The sequence below is a fragment of the Gobius niger genome (assembly GCF_951799975.1).
Source record: "Gobius niger genome assembly, chromosome: 17".
Lineage (NCBI taxonomy): Eukaryota > Metazoa > Chordata > Actinopteri > Gobiiformes > Gobiidae > Gobius > Gobius niger.
Window position 1 is genome coordinate 13,282,864 of NC_136868.1, and position 18,076 is coordinate 13,300,939.

The following is an 18,076-nucleotide window of genomic DNA, read 5'->3' on the forward strand; positions in this document are numbered from 1 at the left end:
CCCCGTCTGTCCTCCATTTAAACCCCTCCTCGCCAAATTCACTTCCTCACTCCTCGCGCGTACAGCTCTGCCACCTCTGCACCACCGCTGCTCCTGATCCCGCTGTGTCCAGACCAGCCCGAGACCATCCCAGCCCCGACTTCTCCCTGCAGCACATTTCCATCGCTGTAATCACTTCACGACCGGATATGCTTCTGTGGGAAGCGAAAGCCGAGCAACAGGAGACAAGATAACAAGAATGAGGCGAGGAAGAGACGCGTTGTTGAGTCAATGTGGAAGCGCACGGGCTTGGCTGATGTTTTTGCAAGCGTTTTTCGCCGTAGAAAGAAGGAAGTAGAAGTTAAAAACTGCAGAGGGAGGTATGGTTCGGACGGCAAACGGGATTTCGGTCCACGCATCCGATGAGGTAAGATCGGGCACTCGTAAATTGTTGGCACGTTGCGTGATGCGCGTTTCTCACAATTTCAACTCCGCGTGTGCTTTGTAAATGGATTATTTGTGTTTTCCACCCAACACGTGGACTGTCTTCTCCTGCGCTGTAGATGGGAAGCTCTTGGAAGAAGAGGCTGAGAATCTAAAGGCGCAGAGTTCCCACGATGCCGATCCCCCAGGCCGTGCTCCCCTGCCTCGGGCTGGTGATGACTACCGTTGGTGTGGTAATGACCGTCTTGGGGTTCACGGGTTCAGTGCCCATTTCCGGGCTCGGGCTGTGTGTGGCTCTTGGGGGCATTGGGCTCTTGGTGGTGAGCTTCTGCAGGGAAATTAAGAAACATCTGGTGCCGGGCGTCCCGGGACACTTCCTCCTGCATCCACGGACTGGCACGCGCTTCAGCCCTCAGCAGGGTCTGGCCATACAAAGGTAGGGTTCACTGTTACAGCCATACTGGGACTTTTCTTTTCTTTAGTGAACCCTGAATTTGTGCGCGCAGTGATTTGAATATTAATTTGTCCAGGGGGTTTGAGTTATTGCTCTTCTGTCCACACCTTTTAAAATAATTGTAGACCACACTACAGTAAGATAACACTTAGCTGAAGGAAGGAACAAGGAATACCTTGGTTAAACATATTCAAATAGATGCAAAAACCCGCCACACAGTTATAGGTTTGTGCATTCAGGCAAATGACAAAGAACAAGTTTTGAAGAATAATTTAAAAATCATGGAATTCATTATTCATTTTTGGATAATTAAGTCAAAAGGTCAAATGAGTTTTGTGACATCATGATTGTTCAGTTACTGGAATTCTATAACCACAGCTGCCCTGGGGCAAAATGAGAGAGCTGTGGTGGCCATTATGCTCCAACAGCCTCTCTGCTGCCAACTTTCCTGTAATCTTGGACATGCTCTACCCCCAGAACGATCAGCAGAATCTCTCATTCATTACACATAGGTAAACATGACATGCTTCCGTTGTGTTGTGTAATCTAAATAAAGCAGAGAGACAAACTCCAGGCTGCACAGTTTCTGCAGACCAGCGGATAAATGTTTTTTTTGTGTTGAGCAGATTCTTGGACACACACTTCATCACAAGCTCATATCAAGTTTGTTATGATCTGACAATAAGCAGCAAATTGCTCTCAGAGCCACCCGTCTTGTGACAGTGGTGAAAATGAGACATTTGGTGATTGTGGCTTTTGTCAGAGAATCACTTATGCCTCAGAGACATGGCTGCAGTGAACAGATGTCTGGCGTAGTCTATGATAGTTCTAAAACCTAAACAAGACAGACTCGGTTTCTTGTTCAGGGCACCAGACACAGAGCAGAGGCACTGTTTCCATCATCTGGGATTTTTCTAACTCCTCACACTTCCCCACCAGGTTTAACCTCAGTGGGAAAGGAAAAGGCGTCATTACAGGATAATGAGGCTGGTGTCCTGATATGCCAGTGCACTCATAGCTAAGTCCTAAGCAGATGCAAAACCTTGGCCACAGATGGCTGTATATTCAGGGGAGCTCGAGAAGGGAAAAGTCAATAGCAAAAAGAAATGTGTCAGTTAGAATCTTGGCTAATATCATGCTGAGTCCACATTGTTCGTTTACATGAAACCAACAAGCTCTGCCAATGCTCCTCCAATATGTAGGGCCAACTTTTTCACAGATGGTAGAGTATGTCGTCTAAAGGGAAGGTTGGCAGTCTGAATCCCACAGCAGATTGTCTTAAAGGTGCAAATACTGACCTGCTATATCGGCCTGTCTCTACTGTCTGTGCCTATTGTTATTACAAAACTCTGTGTTTGTCTTGTATCTGACAGGAGACTGGACCGTATTCGCCGGGAGATGTCGTCGGACTCGGTCAGTCGACCCGAACCAGACACCCCTCTCCCCTCCACCCCTCCCCCTTGGACCATGGAGCCTCCCCCCTCCTACGACACTGTGATGAAGGGTCAGGAGCACAGCCATGAGGAGGGACAGGTGGAGACCTGGGGGAACAACCGGGATGAGAGGCGGGAGGAAGGCTGGGGGAACAGCCTGGCGCCATGTGAAGAGCGGACTAACTGCAGCACTGTAGCAGAGGACTCCAATGTCTGCTCTCAAACTGGTGATTGAAGGCAACTCCGATGAGAAGTTCAGCAGTGTTTTGTAAAAGTGGTTCTGTCAGATAAGTTTGAAATTATTCCCTGTAGAGAATTGAGTAGAGCTTATTTCACCTTTGAAGGAAGAAGTCTGTCTGTAAGTCAGTCACAGCTGTAATTGCGGGCGCTGAACTACATCTATTTGTTTACGCACATTAAGTAGCCATGTGAGCTCCCGATTACAGCTGTTTGACTCGATTCTGCCTCTACTTTAACTCTTTCTTTCCTAACAGTAATGCCGTGTTAGGATTAGCAATTAGCCTATTTATTTATTATGGAATCAAGGTTATGACTGCTCTACAGAGAGGGTATGGCATTACAGCATGACCCAATATAATGAAGATGCTTTTAGACTGTGATTCCGGCTCATTTACAGTGATGTTAGACCGACGTCTGTGCCAAGTTCCGGCCGTTCTCACTTGTTTGAGGCTGTAGTACAGTGCCTCTCGAAAGTATTCATACACCTTGAACTTTTGCACAATTTTTCATGTTTACAACCATAAACATAAAGATTTTATTTTGAATTTTTTACTGAACGTTCACACATAAGCAACAGACAACTCTGAAGTGAAAGCAAAATGATACATGATTCTGTTATTTAAAAAAAAAAAAAATAGAAAACCGAAGAGGTGGAGCGTGCATAAGTATTCATACAGATGAATGAATACTTTGTGGGACCCCCTTTTGCTGCAATAACAGCAACAAGTCTTTTGAGGTATTACACATTTAGAAACTGACATTTTAGCCCATTCCTCTTTACAAAACAACTCAAGCTCTGTCACATTAGAAGGAGAGCGTTTGTGAACAGCAGCTTTCAGGTCTTTCCACAGATTTTCAATAGGATTTAGGTCAGACTTTGACTGGGCCATTCAAATACATTAATATGTTTTCTTTTTAAACCACACCATTGTAGATTTAGCTTTGTGTTTAGGGTCATTGTCCTGCTGGAAGGTGAATCTCTGCCCCAGCCTCAGTTCTCTCTCAATTCTCTCTTCCCAACAATTCTTACAATCTCCCCTGTCCCCGCTGTGGAAAAGCAGCCCCATAGCATGATGCTATGATGCATTTCTTACCAGCGCTCTCCTTGTTCTGTCTGTTAGTTTAGGTGGACGGCCGTGTCTTGGTAAGTTCGCATTGGTGCTATACTCTTTCCATTTCCGAATGATGGATTGAACAATGCTTCATGAGATATTTAAATCTTGGAAAATCTTTGCATAACTTAACGCTGGTTTAAACTTCTCCACAACTTTGTCCCTGACCTCTCTGGTGCTCCTTGGCCTTCATGATGTTGTTTAGTGACCAATACACTCCGACCATACCTCTGAGGCCCTCACAGAACAGCTGAAATTATACTGAGAGTAGATTACACACAGGTGGCCTCGATTTAATGGTTAGGCCAAGGTGTGAACATTCTGCAGTCATTAGGAATGTTTTAAAGGCAATTTAATGCACTCCGAAATGCTGTATGAATACTTATGCACGCCCCACTTTTCACTTTTCTATTTTTTGAAAAATAACAGAATCACGTATCATTTTGCTTTCACTTCACAGTTGTCTGTTACTTGTGTGTGAACGTTCAGTAAAAAATTCCAAATAAAATCAAAAGCAAAAGTTCAAGGTGTATTTGTACTTTCGAGAGGCACTGTATATCGGAAATGAAGAGCTGGTTCTAATTTACTACAGTACAAGTTACATTAATTACCGGCTATGCAATTTCTCTAGCTAGCTCCTCCAAACATAAGCTGATGTACGTATGTAGTTATGGAGGTTGTATGTATTCAGAGCCACCTTTACAAAAATACTGAAGGATCTTTTAATATATTCATCACCAAAGCAGAGGAGGAAGGACGGGCAGCGAGTATTTCCTGGAGAAGTGGCCTCAAACCTCTCTCTGGAGATTGATTGCGGAAAAGCTCGAACTAATCACTATGAGATTCACTTCTCTTTGATCGTTTACAGAACATTTCAAAAGACTGAAGTCAATTCGAGACTTGACTGCTTGTATTTATGTGACCCACTACTGTAGCTTCAAAGCCTTTGTTATAGCTACACTTTGTATCAGCACTATTGCCTGCTTTGCATTTGCACATATTGATTACTAAGTGCCTTACCCTGTGACTGCAGAAAGCCACGTAGTGTTATTGTTGAGCTGTTACTGTTTGCTTTTTTTTTTAGCAATTCTACCACTCAATAGAAACGGTTGAAATTTTTTAATTGCCATGGCAACAGTTCTCATGTTTCATCTCTTTGCATCTGACTTTCTCAAAAAATGGATCAAGGCCATCCAACAGTTTACATCTCCTGTAGATAGTTTTCATGTGGCTTTCTTGGAGGTCAAAATATTGAATATTGAAGCACCGTTTACTGAATTTAAACAAAATTCTGGGCTTTGTGTTTATGCATATTCTCATCATAAAGAACCGACTCGGAAATCTGATTTATATAAACTCCTGTCAGATCACTTAAAATCCACATTACGACTTACGACCTCAGGGCGTTCCAGGTGAATAAACTCGTATGTTAATAACATGGCTAATCCTACAACAGCTAGCTCATACGATGCTAACGTTATATGAAAGTTTCTCCAAACCAGATATAATTAAAAACATGCCACGTAATGTTATCTTGAAAACTATGACTAAAAGTATGCAGTGGTTTTGTTACAGTTTTAACATTAGCTGCGCTCCACCACTGGGAGGCATCATGACTGTCTTCATCTTGTACACAAACTCGTAGTAATCTTGAGGTTTCCGAGTTTCCAAGTTCCAATGCATTTTTACAATACACTAGTTATCAGTTATTATACAATATTTTGTGGTCAAGTGTCTAAAATCTAATTGGCTAATATGTTACGGTGTGTGTGACCATGGTTACTGACCTTCAAGTAATGTCAATGAAAACTATTGGAGCGATTTTTTCTGAAGGAACCTTCGAACCTAAAATCCAAAGATTACATTTATTTCTCTTTTGTGAGTGATTGTGTCTTCAAACTGCACTCTGACAACTGCCAAGTCAGATTCAAACCACCTTTTTACCCCAAACTGAGGGGGGTTAATGAGCAAAATCAATCCATCATTTGTTTCATGTGGATAGGGAAAACAATTAGTCAGATGTGAACCATAAACCAAGTGAAAGCATCTGCATTTGTGTTTTTATCCGCTGATTATACCGTTGACTGACCTATACTCCATTATCTTTCATGCCACTATTGTTTTGTCCATGCCTTGTGATTAGCAATATACTATCCAGGGTTTAGTCCTAATGCCCATAGTAGCAGGGAATCCTTCCAGTCATCTTCAACCCCTTTCATAACAGTGCATTAAGACTATGCATGTCATGTTTGCAAGCTCAACCCTTTTCTATGTAAAACCTGTCAGTATTTTGTATGTTTATGTAACATATTGTATTTAAATTTTCCAAAACACCAAACTACTATTATAAAGCACTACTGTTTCAAAGCCCGAGTTGCCAACTTTCCTTCCCTCGCCGGCGGCAAAGTGACCTTGCTACTCGCACACACCTGCAATTTTATACCTGACCACGCTGTCTGCAGGCTGTAATAGGCAGCAGACTGGAACCCGGCCTCCTCCCTCACCTTCACATTCACCTCTCACAACCACCTCTGTGCCACAAGTATTTGAGTTTCAGGTTTACTATAAGCCCTGTGGAGTGATAATGGGAGAAGGGAAACCGTACCGCTATGGGCTGATGGCGGCTGGACTGGGCGTGATAGCAGTGGGCCTTTTTATCATGGTAGAGGAAAAGCCACACGTCTACGGGACAATGTGCGCTCTAGGGGTCGTAATGCTGTGTGCCGGGACTGTTTGGAGCCTCTGTCAGTGCTATCCCAAGGTACAGTGGAAATTGGCTGGATACAATTATTGGGGCATCACTAACATTTTTTTTAATGGTAGGGTGACCTCAAATAGTTATAAAAGAGGGACAAAGTTAAGCTATTAGCTGGTTTTAAATATCTAATTCACTGGGTCCAATAGGCTGTCAAGTGGCCTGCAAATGATTTTATTTGTGGTTTATCCCCCGAAACATTTGAAATTACAATGTCTTCTGACTGTGAGATGGCAAAACACATTTCAAACAAGCTAGGAATGAAAAATGCAGTACATTCGACATTTGTAATATTGATAGTGTAACATTAAAGGTGCATTATGCCACTTTTTTACGCGGAAAAAAAAGTCTGTGCATATTTGATCTTGTAGTGACCCAGCAGTTGTATAAGTGTTTAGCATGGCACCTTTACTTTTGATCACGGTGGACTTTCCAACGCTCCAGGATCAATTGTTTTGTAGGTTTTCTGGTGAGAGGGTCCACCAGCAGTGAAAACCTTCCAAACAATTGATCCTGGAGCATCCTAGAGACCACTGTGATGGAAAGTAAAGGCGCCATGTTGACCACTCAGCTGCTGGCCTCAAATACGCACAAATATCGTTTTTATATCGTTTTTTTTTTACACATAAAAAGTTGCATAATGCACCTTTAATTTCAGAAGACACCAATAATAGTAGGAATGTTTTGCACCTGAAATCATTTTATGTCCTAAAACATTTTGTTGAACTGGTGATTTTGGGGTCACAGATTGTTTTAGATTGAGGTGCCAATTTTCAAATGCTGAGACTACCCTCTGAGCCACAGTGGGTAGAGTGAATGCGCTCATGTATTTGGTGTGGGTTGCAGGTCGTTTTGGTTCCCCGTCTCCTGGAGAAACCCTCAGAGGAAGTGGCTTGTGCCTCAGATGGACAGAAGAGGTATCTCTAACACACAACTGTGTCCTAAGAGGGTGTGTGCCTGGGCCTTAATGACCCCTGTGGTCTGTTCCCAGACATCAGGATGCTCAGCAAACAGCTTCGAGTGGGCGAATATTGAGACAGGAGTCATATAATGTCTCTGATTTACGCTAATATAGTTTCTAGACACTAATTAATAATAATAGAATGGGGCTAAAGGGGAATAAAAAAGAGATTACCAGAGAAGTGGCTGTAGATGAGGAATACATTAAAGTAGCTCTTCCTATTCTAATTCAGTATTACTCATCTTACCACATCCTCTGTGCTTCACTCACACAACAGTTAACCGTGTCCTCTCTGTCTAAATCCTCAATATACTTTTATCCATACCTTTCTGGGTTGCAGTAGGCACATGTTGTTTAAAGGCCTGCTCATGATTTTCTTTTTTCTATAGTGAAATAAAATCAGTTTTTATCCACGAGTATAATGTAAAAGCAGACATGGTGACTATATGATGCACATCTAATTATAAAGCCTTGTTATCAACCGGGAACAAGCAGGTCTTATCTTATTATGCCTGAAAATCTAGTATGTGGCCTTTAATGAAGAAGAGTAAAGTATAGCACGAACATTACTTGATTGATTGAAAGATTACAGCAGGATAAGGGAACTTGTCACAAACATAAAACAACAAATTAGTAAATGACACATTGTTCTGCCTATGGTAAAAATCATCTATCACAACTAAATGAAGCTGTTTCAAGGATGCCGGGTGCTACGCCAGATATTTAAGGGTTAACACACTATTTGAGACACAGAAGACTTCAAGCCCTATAGCTTCACTCAGAATGAAAGACAGATAACGACTGTGCAACTCAGCACAAAAATGACAGACTACTCCAGACTTCTAATTTAGTCTTATCTCATTTTATTTAACTTTAGACTCGCTGACCCTCTACCAGTATTTCCTGGACACAAGTGTGAAAGCAGCCCCCAGAGTCACAGCTGTCCCACTCTGCACCTGGTCTGACGGAGGACGCACACCAGGGGGCGCCCTGTCCTTTGAACTATGCGTCTACGGCAGAATGGCTCTCGTAACATTTGCGCAGCTGGTGGACTGCTTGACGTCTGTTCTAGATGCTATGCACCGTTTCTCCACTAGGTGTCACTGTTTGACATTTGGAGGAGAAAACCTGAAGTTCAGAGTGGCCAACATCTTCACACAGAGATGCCATCTCCAGTCTCTGAAGATTTGAGTTGTACATTAATGGGAAGGCTATAAGTTAATGTATGTAGTCTATAAAGGAAAAAAAAACTAAAAACTTTCCCTTGGGCTTCTCATGCCACATGGCTTGTGATTTTCTCTTTGCAGGAATAGTCTATATTCTACAAGTCTGATTTGATCATGAAATCATTTGTTATTTTGAATAAAGCAGTCATATTTGAAAATCATGCAAACCGTTTGGCCTCTCTGGCTAAAGGATTTGCCACATAAGTCAGGGACAGTGCGGTGCTATTTAAATAATCAGACTAAGGGCCGATTTTAAGTGATTTCAAATGCAAAGACTGTGTTCAAATCCTCAACTCTGTACAAAATGTCAACAAATATATCTGTATAAACACGTAGAAAAGCACGACTGAATTAATACGCCTATTTTCTTTTCTGAAGAATCGCTAAGCGCGCGTATTGACGCACAGTAATTACAGAGGAGAGTGAAACCTGACTCCGCCGCTGTAGAGGTGTTTTTAACGGAGGACAATCATTCGATACAAAAGCAGTGGCGTGAGCCCGTGAGACGTCACCAATCCCCGCCTCGGATTATTAAAATCAATTCTTCTTTTTTTTTTTTTTGTTACCCCAAAATTTGGAGAGATGCTTGGAGCCGTTGCGGGTCTCACTCCACGCGCAGCTGCCAGACAAACAAATCATTTTGCCAACTCAGACCTTATCATCCCCTCAAGTGCATGTGCGTCTTTTTGAAAATTGACAGTTGAAAGGATTTTAGTGAAAGAGAAGTATGCGCACTGTGCCTGTATGGTTTGGACTGGCATTGTGCCTGTGCGCATCTTTGGCCGTGAGCGCACAGGACGATCCTGAGGACGACGAGATGATCCTGGACTTAATCCGAGAGGACGGGACTCAGCCCGAGTCCGGACCTGAGCCATCAGCCGAATTTCTCAGGTGCAACAAGGTACAGCCACTTTCTGCACTATTCACTAGATCTGTAGTACGGGGCATGAGGCGTAACAATATTATCGGTCTGATCCGTGTGTTCACGTAATTATTCTTTATACATTTATATTTTATATAATTATATATGGCAATTATATATATTTTTTCCAAACTTTGTCCATGCACTTATCGCGCGCTGCAGGAGGCTTGGCGCATGCCCGGTCAGTACCTGGTGATCCTGCGCGAGGGGAGCCACGAGACCCACGTTCAGAGGACTATTCGGAGGCTGAGAGCTAAAGCCGCCCGGAGGGGTTACCTCTTGGACATCCTGCAGACCTACTCCGGGGCTCTGCACGGGTTCCTGGTCAAAATGAGCAGTGACGTGCTTCACCTGGTGAGCTCCGTCTTAAGAGTTTTAGATGTACTGTAGGAGTAATCAGGTCTGAGTTTTAATGCCATCTTTGTCTCCAAGTTGCTGACCCAAGACAATACGAACTGTGTTGCTTTGATAGATGGTCAACAAATGCTTTGAGGCATGATAGAGGTTCCACAGACTGATATCATGTGGTTGGATGGTATTTTGGCAGACAGGCCTATATTATAATGAATCTCACACTGTTTTCTTGTTGTACAACAGTAGCTCTAGTGAGATCAGATGAAATGATCTCATCTGGATCCTTACAAAAGTAAACACAGATTTGTGAATTTCTTATACTCTTTTTGATACCAGGCAGTGAAGCTCCCTCACGTCCACTACATAGAGGAGGACTCATCCATCTTTGCTCAGAGCGCGCCCTGGAACCTTCAGAGAATACTGCAGCCTTACGGTGGAACCTCTGAGAACGGGACGTACAACCCCCCCAGTAAGTTGACCCTGCAGACTCATAAAGTATGTGCTTGTACTGTTTCACTTCCTCTGCGTGCTCTGCAGATGACGGCGGCCTGGCCCAGGTCTTCCTCATGGACGGCAGTGTGCACAGCTCCCACCGAGAGGTCGAGGGCCGCGTTCTGGTCACGGATTTCAACCATGTCCCAGAGGAGGACGGGGCCAGGGTCCACAGACAGGTACCAGTCTTTAGAACTGTAGAGTTTAGTAGTTGGGAGGGACCACATAGAGCTGTTGTCTTGGATTTTAAGGATTGGTAGTATTGATAAGATTAAAAACAAAAGACATGTCACACATAAAAATGATCAGGTGCTTTATAGAAAATGGAGTTAACATGTTCCAGGACATTGGATCTCTATTCTAATGCTTTGGCTAAGTGATGGGACTCATATGGACAATGTTGCGTTGGACTATGGACTGTATTGGAGGACAATGGGCTGACAATAATTCTTAAAAGCTGAATATGTGGTTGGATAATGTGTTCTCCACTGCATATTTTCATTAATATGCACTGTCCTCTCCAAATAAACAAATCATCCACTTAGTCAATTTTGGTATAAAAACACAACACAATAAACACTGAAACTCTAGCCCCTGGTCAGATAACAACTAGTATTCTTGCATTAACATTTCTCACTGATGTGTTTGGGTGTGTGAAAGAGCCTACAGCCGCCCTCTCTCACCTCTCGCTGTCTGTGACACTTGTGCTGTGCAGGCAAGTCAGTGCGACAGCCACGGGACGCACATGGCGGGAGTCCTGAGTGGAGCGGACTCTGGAGTGGCCCGAGGAGCTGGGGTCAACCTGGTCCGAGTGCTCAACTGTCAGGGCAAAGGCACCGTGTCAGGAGCGATGGCAGGTGCAGAATACACGTTACTACATGACCACTACTTTGCCCCGTGTGTCCACCGATGTGAATTTACCACACAGTCACTATGTCCTACAGGGCTGGAGTACATCCGCGCCTCCTTGATCGCTCAGCCTCTGGACGCAGTTGTGGTACTGCTGCCGTTTGTTGGAGGTTTCAGTCGATCGTTAAACACGGCCTGTAGAGAGATGGTGTCCAGTGGAGTCGCGGTCATCGCCGCTGCTGGGAACTACAGAGAGGACGCCTGTCTCTACTCTCCTGCGTCAGAGCCCGAGGTGCCAACAAGATAAATAATCACACTTTACCACACAGTCTTAAGGATAAAAACATGGTAGACTAGGATAATGAAGATAGTACATTTTGCAGCACCTTTCTGTATTATTACCATAAAAATACTAGCCAGGCCTCCAGGTAAATTACACTCTTCATCCTAGGATCTAGGTTAAGGTTATGACTAATCATATTACTATGAAATACATTGCTGTAATTGCTTTGCCAGAAAACATGACTAGGTGTTTTGAATAGCATAGAATATCTCTTTGCCATGTCTTGACTTGATTGACTTGGGTGTGATGGTGAATGCGAGACACCAGACTAAAGACCTCAGACTCTCCCCTCTCTAAAGCTGTGTCTGTCACACAGGTGATTACAGTCGGGGCGGTGAACTCAGCGGACCAGCTCATGTCTCAGGGCGCGGGGGGCACAAACTTCGGTCGCTGTGTGGACCTGTTTGCTCCCGGTGATGACATTGTTAGTGCCAGCAGTGACTGCAGCACTTGCTTCACTCCACGCAGCGGGACGTCCCAGGCTGCTGCCCATGCTGCAGGTACAAAACAACACACAACATTTAGAAATACTGGGTTACACTTAATACATTTGTAAATAATGAATAAATACTGAATTTATTAAACAGTTATTAAGCTTTCCTAATAATTATTAATAATATATAAGCACCTAAATAGATGCTGTTGATGTTGCCGTAGTAACAGTTGTCTAATAGGATCTGAGCATATGTACTGATCCGGTTAAGTCACTATTTTTGTTCTTATAAATGATTAACGAATGATAATTTAGGATAGGTAAAGGGAGCAGCCCCAAAAAAAGGATTATACCAAATCAATAAGCAAATCACTGCAAATCAATGATGATATTTATTGGAGCGGCAGCAACATAGTAGTTCCCCTCATGGATTAATAAAGTATTTCTGATTCCTATATTCCTGTAAACAATGTGCTCATTTGCAGGCATAGCAGCTGTGATCCTGTCAGCCAATCAGAAGGCCTCTCCGGTGCAGCTCCTCCACACCATGCTGCACTACTCAATCAGAAACACCATCAACCTGCTCTCTGTCCCCGACCCACAGCGACCGTCCACTCCAAACCTGGTCTCAGCTATGCCCCCAGTCTCTGCAGACACAAGTAAGAATACGTTTGTACCATGTCGTCAACCAGTAGTAACATTTAGCAGATTATGATGGGCATTTTTATTAACCCATAATGTCTACTGGGTTCTATTATACTAGTATTTGACAGGTTTTAATCATAAATGTAGTTTTACACCAGTGAAGAAGACATAATATTTACCCATGCTTATGTTGGAGAAAAAAAAGTTCTTTCAAAGGTGCTCCTCCCCATCTGCTGTAGACAAACATTTGACCACTTCCTAACTATGAATGCTTATTCTTTTGCAAACCTCTCAGTGAAACTATATGCAACTAAATAGTTATTTAACACCAACAATGCAGATTTTTCTGAAGAGTTCTAATTTCTGAGTGATTTTCTTTGTCAGATGGGGGTCTGTTGTGTCGGTCGGTGTGGTCGGAGAAGTCAGTGGTCCGAGCGGTCAGCCGCTGTCGTCATGGAGAGAAGATGACGGGCTGCAGCAGTTACGCTCCTGAAGGCGGTCATGTTGGAGAAACTATAGATGTAAGTAGGGCGACCACCTGTCCCTTTGTTTGGTTGATCTGCACGGCTATTTAGACTTTTGTCCCCATGTTCCAACAACTTTGACGACTTTTTCTACATTTCCAAATGAGCTGTACTGTATATTGATTAGATTTATAAAGAGAATGACATATTATGCACACCGACTGCAAAAAATGTACAACATTGCATGTCCTAACTCCTAACAGTCCCTTCGAGTGCTTTAGGCTAAAATAGCATGAAATGCATCAAGGCAGATCTTCATGTCCCAAAACGTAACACAACTTATCCCACTTGTACTACCATTTGAGGTCACCACAGATGAAAGAAGAACATATAAAATCTGAAGAATAATTGTAAGATTTCTTAAGAATTAAAACCTAAACACAAGAAAGCTGGGCTGCATCTGAATGTCCATGGCATTCCCAGTATAAGTAGAGGCTACTGGTCACTACATTTTGTAACGGTGTCCAAATGACACACTTTATTTGATCTTTATTTAACCAGGATAATCCAGGATAAAGAGTCAGCATCTCTTTCAGGTGACTCCTAGCCCCAGAAGGGACCCTACTGTATATGTTTTTAGTGGAGGATGCCTACGCTGGTAGAGGGAAGACATACCTATTTTTTACAGAAAAGCACCGCCCGACTCTGTCTCCTTTTTTTTCCTGGAACTAAAATAAAGAATCACAGATTTTCTTTCCAATTCAAAGCAAAAATGTAATAGTTAATTAACTGATGATTAATTTCATGATTGAATGGTAGATGTTGTTTGTTGGATAGGCGTTAGAAACCCACTTTCATGCAGTAACAGCATTGTATTTCTGAATTGATCTGGTCTAGTGTTAAATCCGGCCCTTGTGTTGCACAGGAGAGCAGCGGCCAGATGGAGTGTGTGGCCTACGCCGGTCCCGCAGGTAAAGGGCTGTACGCCGTGGCTCGCTGCTGTGTTATCGCAGACCTACAGTGCCATGTTCACAGCAGTCCCAAACCAGGGCAGGACGTGGAGTGTGAGAGGCCCCAGAGCCACCTCACCGGTAAGGATCTACGCTGTAGCAGAAATACAGGAATACACGGAAACTTACAGGCTTATACACAAAATGCTCTCAAAGGTGGAGAGGTTTGTTTCTATGGCAATGTTCTTTCACGAATTGCACTTACTGTCAAGAACAATGCTATGAATAGAACATAAATCATTAAGGCTGGTGGGGTGTTATAGTGCAGTTCACATTTTTGCTATTACCTCAATAAAAAAACTCTGCCATTTTAATAAGATGTTGCTGAACGTGGGTTTCTATGTAATTACCATGATCAGCATGTTATTTCTATTGTAGGTACCAAGCCATTTCCATTCTATGGCTAAGCTATTACTGTGCAGAAGCAAAGAGCTACTGTTTCATTTAAAAAAAGAAAAAATACTAAAAATGAAGGTATGGTCTGCCAGATGGATTAAAGTAGACAAAAAAACTCCAAGGCACCCGTTTTTTTTTTTAAATTGGCTTTTTTGGGGGGGGAGTGCCTTGGAGTTGTCAGTCTGCTTTTATCCATCTGGCCATATCCATTAATTAATTTTAAGTAAAATGGTAGTTAAAGTAGAATGGGTAATGCTTATATTAAAGGTGTGCTTGCTAAGTATTAATAAGCATTAATAATATGCTTGTAAATGTAGCAGAGCGAGGTTTTTGTTTTTAACCTTTAGCTTTAAGACACACAGATAAGTTCTATTGAAAAAGGGGCACAAATGTTCCATTGGTTAAATAGAATTTATTTGTTACAAAATCTTTTTCTTTCATTGCATTTCATAAGTATGCTTGATTTAAAACCTTTAGCACATATGTTTAGTCCATGAGATACAGATTCCACATTTAGGATAAGAGTCCTCCAACAAGTCCCCGCCGACCGCTGGACAGACCCAAATCACACACGGACATTTAGTGAAGACAAGACAGCGATGGGCAGTGCTGGTGCTACTGCCTGCGCCTATTAAAAAGGAATGCATATTATTAATTACATATATGTTGGCCTTTGCTACCCGCCCCTAGAGTTGAAAACATACCAGTCAGCACAACCTTTCGTGCGCTGTACCAGGGAACACGCTCATCAACAGGACCATCGGGGAACCGCACACCCAATCTACTGCGATGCTACGGCGCTGCGCCATGACGCGCTCCCGTGAAGGGACCCACAGCAACACTAACACGAGGAAACACTAATCAGGGCGAGCATAAAGGATGAATTTAAAATAAATGTTGCAGAGATATCTACCTGTCGGACAGAGCACACCAGCGCCAGCACCGGGTACAACAGGCAGCAGGAGATACACAAGGTCAGAGGGCAAGCAACACTAACGTGAGGCCTTTTATAGTGCGCCCCTAGTGGCGCGCACAGGAACACCACTACCACAAATTACTCACATCACCACATAAAGTATTAACACACTGCTTATTATACTTTTATCTGTTGACATACTACTAGGCCATTAAGAATACACTTAATCATAGCCAACCCTTACACTTAATGAGCACACCTTCAAGGAGTAATACCTGATTTTTTTTTTTAGTAATGGAATGAAATTTGCTTTGTCTTCCTTAGCATATTGTAAACTTAGACATTTGTGGGGAAAACTGTAGATGTAGGTATAAAGCATTTGTATCAATTTCATGAACTTGCAGGATAGCTTTTGAGCATTGCAAGTGACCCTAAAAAGCCGTTAAACATGTCCCTGTGAAGAACTGGGATGCTACAAATACGTTAGGAAGATTGGGGAAGCGTTTTTACCTCAACCAACATTTTAATTTAGTGATTTCCTCTTTCATTGTTTGATGTGAAAAAAAAAAACAGGTATAGGGCCTGTAATGTAAAGCGATACCAAGGAATGACTCAACTATCTTCAATGAGCTCCTGACTGATCTGTTTTACCTTTTATTCACACATTCATTTGAACTAAATAACTGAATGAAAGAAGGAATAGTCGTTCACCATGGTCTGCTCTGGTCCTCGTAGGATGTACCTCCTGGTCCACCGATCACTTCTCTTTTGGCTCGCGTCCTCATCACGGAGACCGGAGGCTCTGCTCGGTCCCGGAGGGCGTCATGTCCAGCGCCGTGTGCTGCCACGCCCCGGCCCTGGAGTGTCAAGTGCTGGAGCACACAGCCACAGAACAGGTGAAGACTTGAACAGGAACCTTCTCAACCACTTTATACATTTGCATATGAGGGCACAAGCACATGTTGACATCCCAGCTCTCATTTGTAAGCTAAGAACCTCGACAGTTCATTTGTTGAATGGCACACCATTAAAAAGTGTTCCTCTCTCTGCTTGACTTGTTATCATCAGGTGGAGGTGTCGTGTCCGGCTGGATGGACTCTCACAGACTGTAATGCAGTTTCCCACGGCTCCATCTTGGGTCCAGTTGCCAAGGGTAACAGTTGCCATGTTCACAGCAGCTCTGGGGCGGATGGGGTGGTGGGTATCGCTGTTTGCTGCCACATTAGAGACGACGCTCAGCCTGTCTAAATTTCGCAAAAGTGACCGTTTTATACCTGGGTTTAAAACATCAAAGTACTTAAGTTACTTGTACCGTGTTGATGCACATGCTTTGATTAGTTAGCGGTATTCGTACAGATACACCACCGCCTTTTTTGACCAGGCGGTACACTACAAAATCATCTTTACTGTATAATTATTGTAGATTTGTAGGGACTGGAGTCCAAAGTTATTAATTAAACTTTTTTTCACTGAACAAATAAAGGTCATCGCTGGTCTTTTACTTTATCAGTGTATGTAAGAAATCCATTTGAGCTTATGAAAAAGTCCTGTGTCCTTTGCATTTTCAGTTGTTTTTACTTCTTCTATGTTATTCTATGTACAAATAATATGTATTTTTTTGTACCAGTCACAATAAAAAAAAAAACATTCTCAGAGATTGTGGTTGTACATTTTTTTGAACAGACAAATTAAACTACGGATCAATTTACATCTTCAAAAAGAAGTAGAAACACAGATTCATTCTCAGCAGCGACGCCGTCTCAGCTGGACAGCTCTCCACAGGAAACGCCTCACTGCGTCTGAGCCACTGATGAAGATAATGAGCCTGATCAGCCGCGTGATTAACACAGCATTTAACTCAAGCACCTTTACTTTGTCTTTGCCGATTTAACTGCTGCTTTCGCTTTCGCTTGTTTGGAACTTTTCCGCTGCAGCAGGACACCCCCTTGAAACGTTTCTTCAAGCTGAGGTGGTGTATAATTGATGGGAGTCGCTTGCAGTTTCAGTCTACAATATTTCTTTACGGATTGACTGTTGTTTTCCCCGATTTCATCACAGTTTCTTTTTTCAACACCTTAACCCCCCGCTTTAATCGAGCACATTTTCTCCAGTTTTAACCAAATCTAAAAGCTTCTTGACTGGAGAGTTTACAGCCTATAGACCAGTGCTACACCTCATTTGAAAGCTAAGACTAACAGAACTCATCTAAGCTTCATCCTTGTTTCTCTTTTATCTGGCTTTTGTCATGTTTGTTGCGGTTTTATCACGTTATTGTCACACACACACACACGCTTTTGTTGCTTTTTTGTCATGTTTTCACAACTTTTTTGTCTCATTTTCGTCGGACATTTGTCACCTTTTCAAGGCTTTTTTTGGCTGCGTTTCTTTTCTTTTTTTATTCGTATAATGTAACTGTGATCAAGCCACAACAACAATGTGACCAAAACGTGTCAAAAGAGCAAACACATGATAAAAACACAACCAAATAGAATGAAAACGTGACAGTCACAATGAGGGAGAAGCTTAGATGAGTGGAACCAGAACAGGCCACCGTTTTTCCATACTGAGAATTGTTCTTACCTGATCTTGGACGAGTGGATGCTCAGTCATGCAAAAAGACCAAAGATGTTGTTAGCATTTAGCCTCTC

General features: G+C 42.7%; 2 protein-coding genes across 2 annotated transcripts; both read left to right on the forward strand.

Annotated features, from left to right (window-relative positions):
* Window positions 1–2,780, forward strand: LOC306977169 (uncharacterized protein). Its single transcript, XM_079575357.1, has 3 exons — window positions 1–406; window positions 543–859; window positions 2,251–2,780. The coding sequence occupies exons 2-3, from the start codon at window positions 597–599 to the stop codon at window positions 2,543–2,545; spliced, it is 558 nt and encodes a 185-aa protein (XP_079431483.1). The 5' UTR covers window positions 1–406; window positions 543–596; the 3' UTR covers window positions 2,546–2,780.
* A 6,253-nt stretch (window positions 2,781–9,033) lies between these two features.
* pcsk9 (proprotein convertase subtilisin/kexin type 9) lies at window positions 9,034–16,849 on the forward strand. Its single transcript, XM_079575056.1, has 12 exons — window positions 9,034–9,505; window positions 9,689–9,880; window positions 10,217–10,349; window positions 10,418–10,551; window positions 11,088–11,229; window positions 11,317–11,513; window positions 11,881–12,064; window positions 12,483–12,656; window positions 13,027–13,163; window positions 14,032–14,197; window positions 16,164–16,324; window positions 16,497–16,849. The coding sequence occupies exons 1-12, from the start codon at window positions 9,332–9,334 to the stop codon at window positions 16,674–16,676; spliced, it is 1,974 nt and encodes a 657-aa protein (XP_079431182.1). The 5' UTR covers window positions 9,034–9,331; the 3' UTR covers window positions 16,677–16,849.
* The last annotated feature ends 1,227 nt before the right edge of the window (window positions 16,850–18,076 follow it).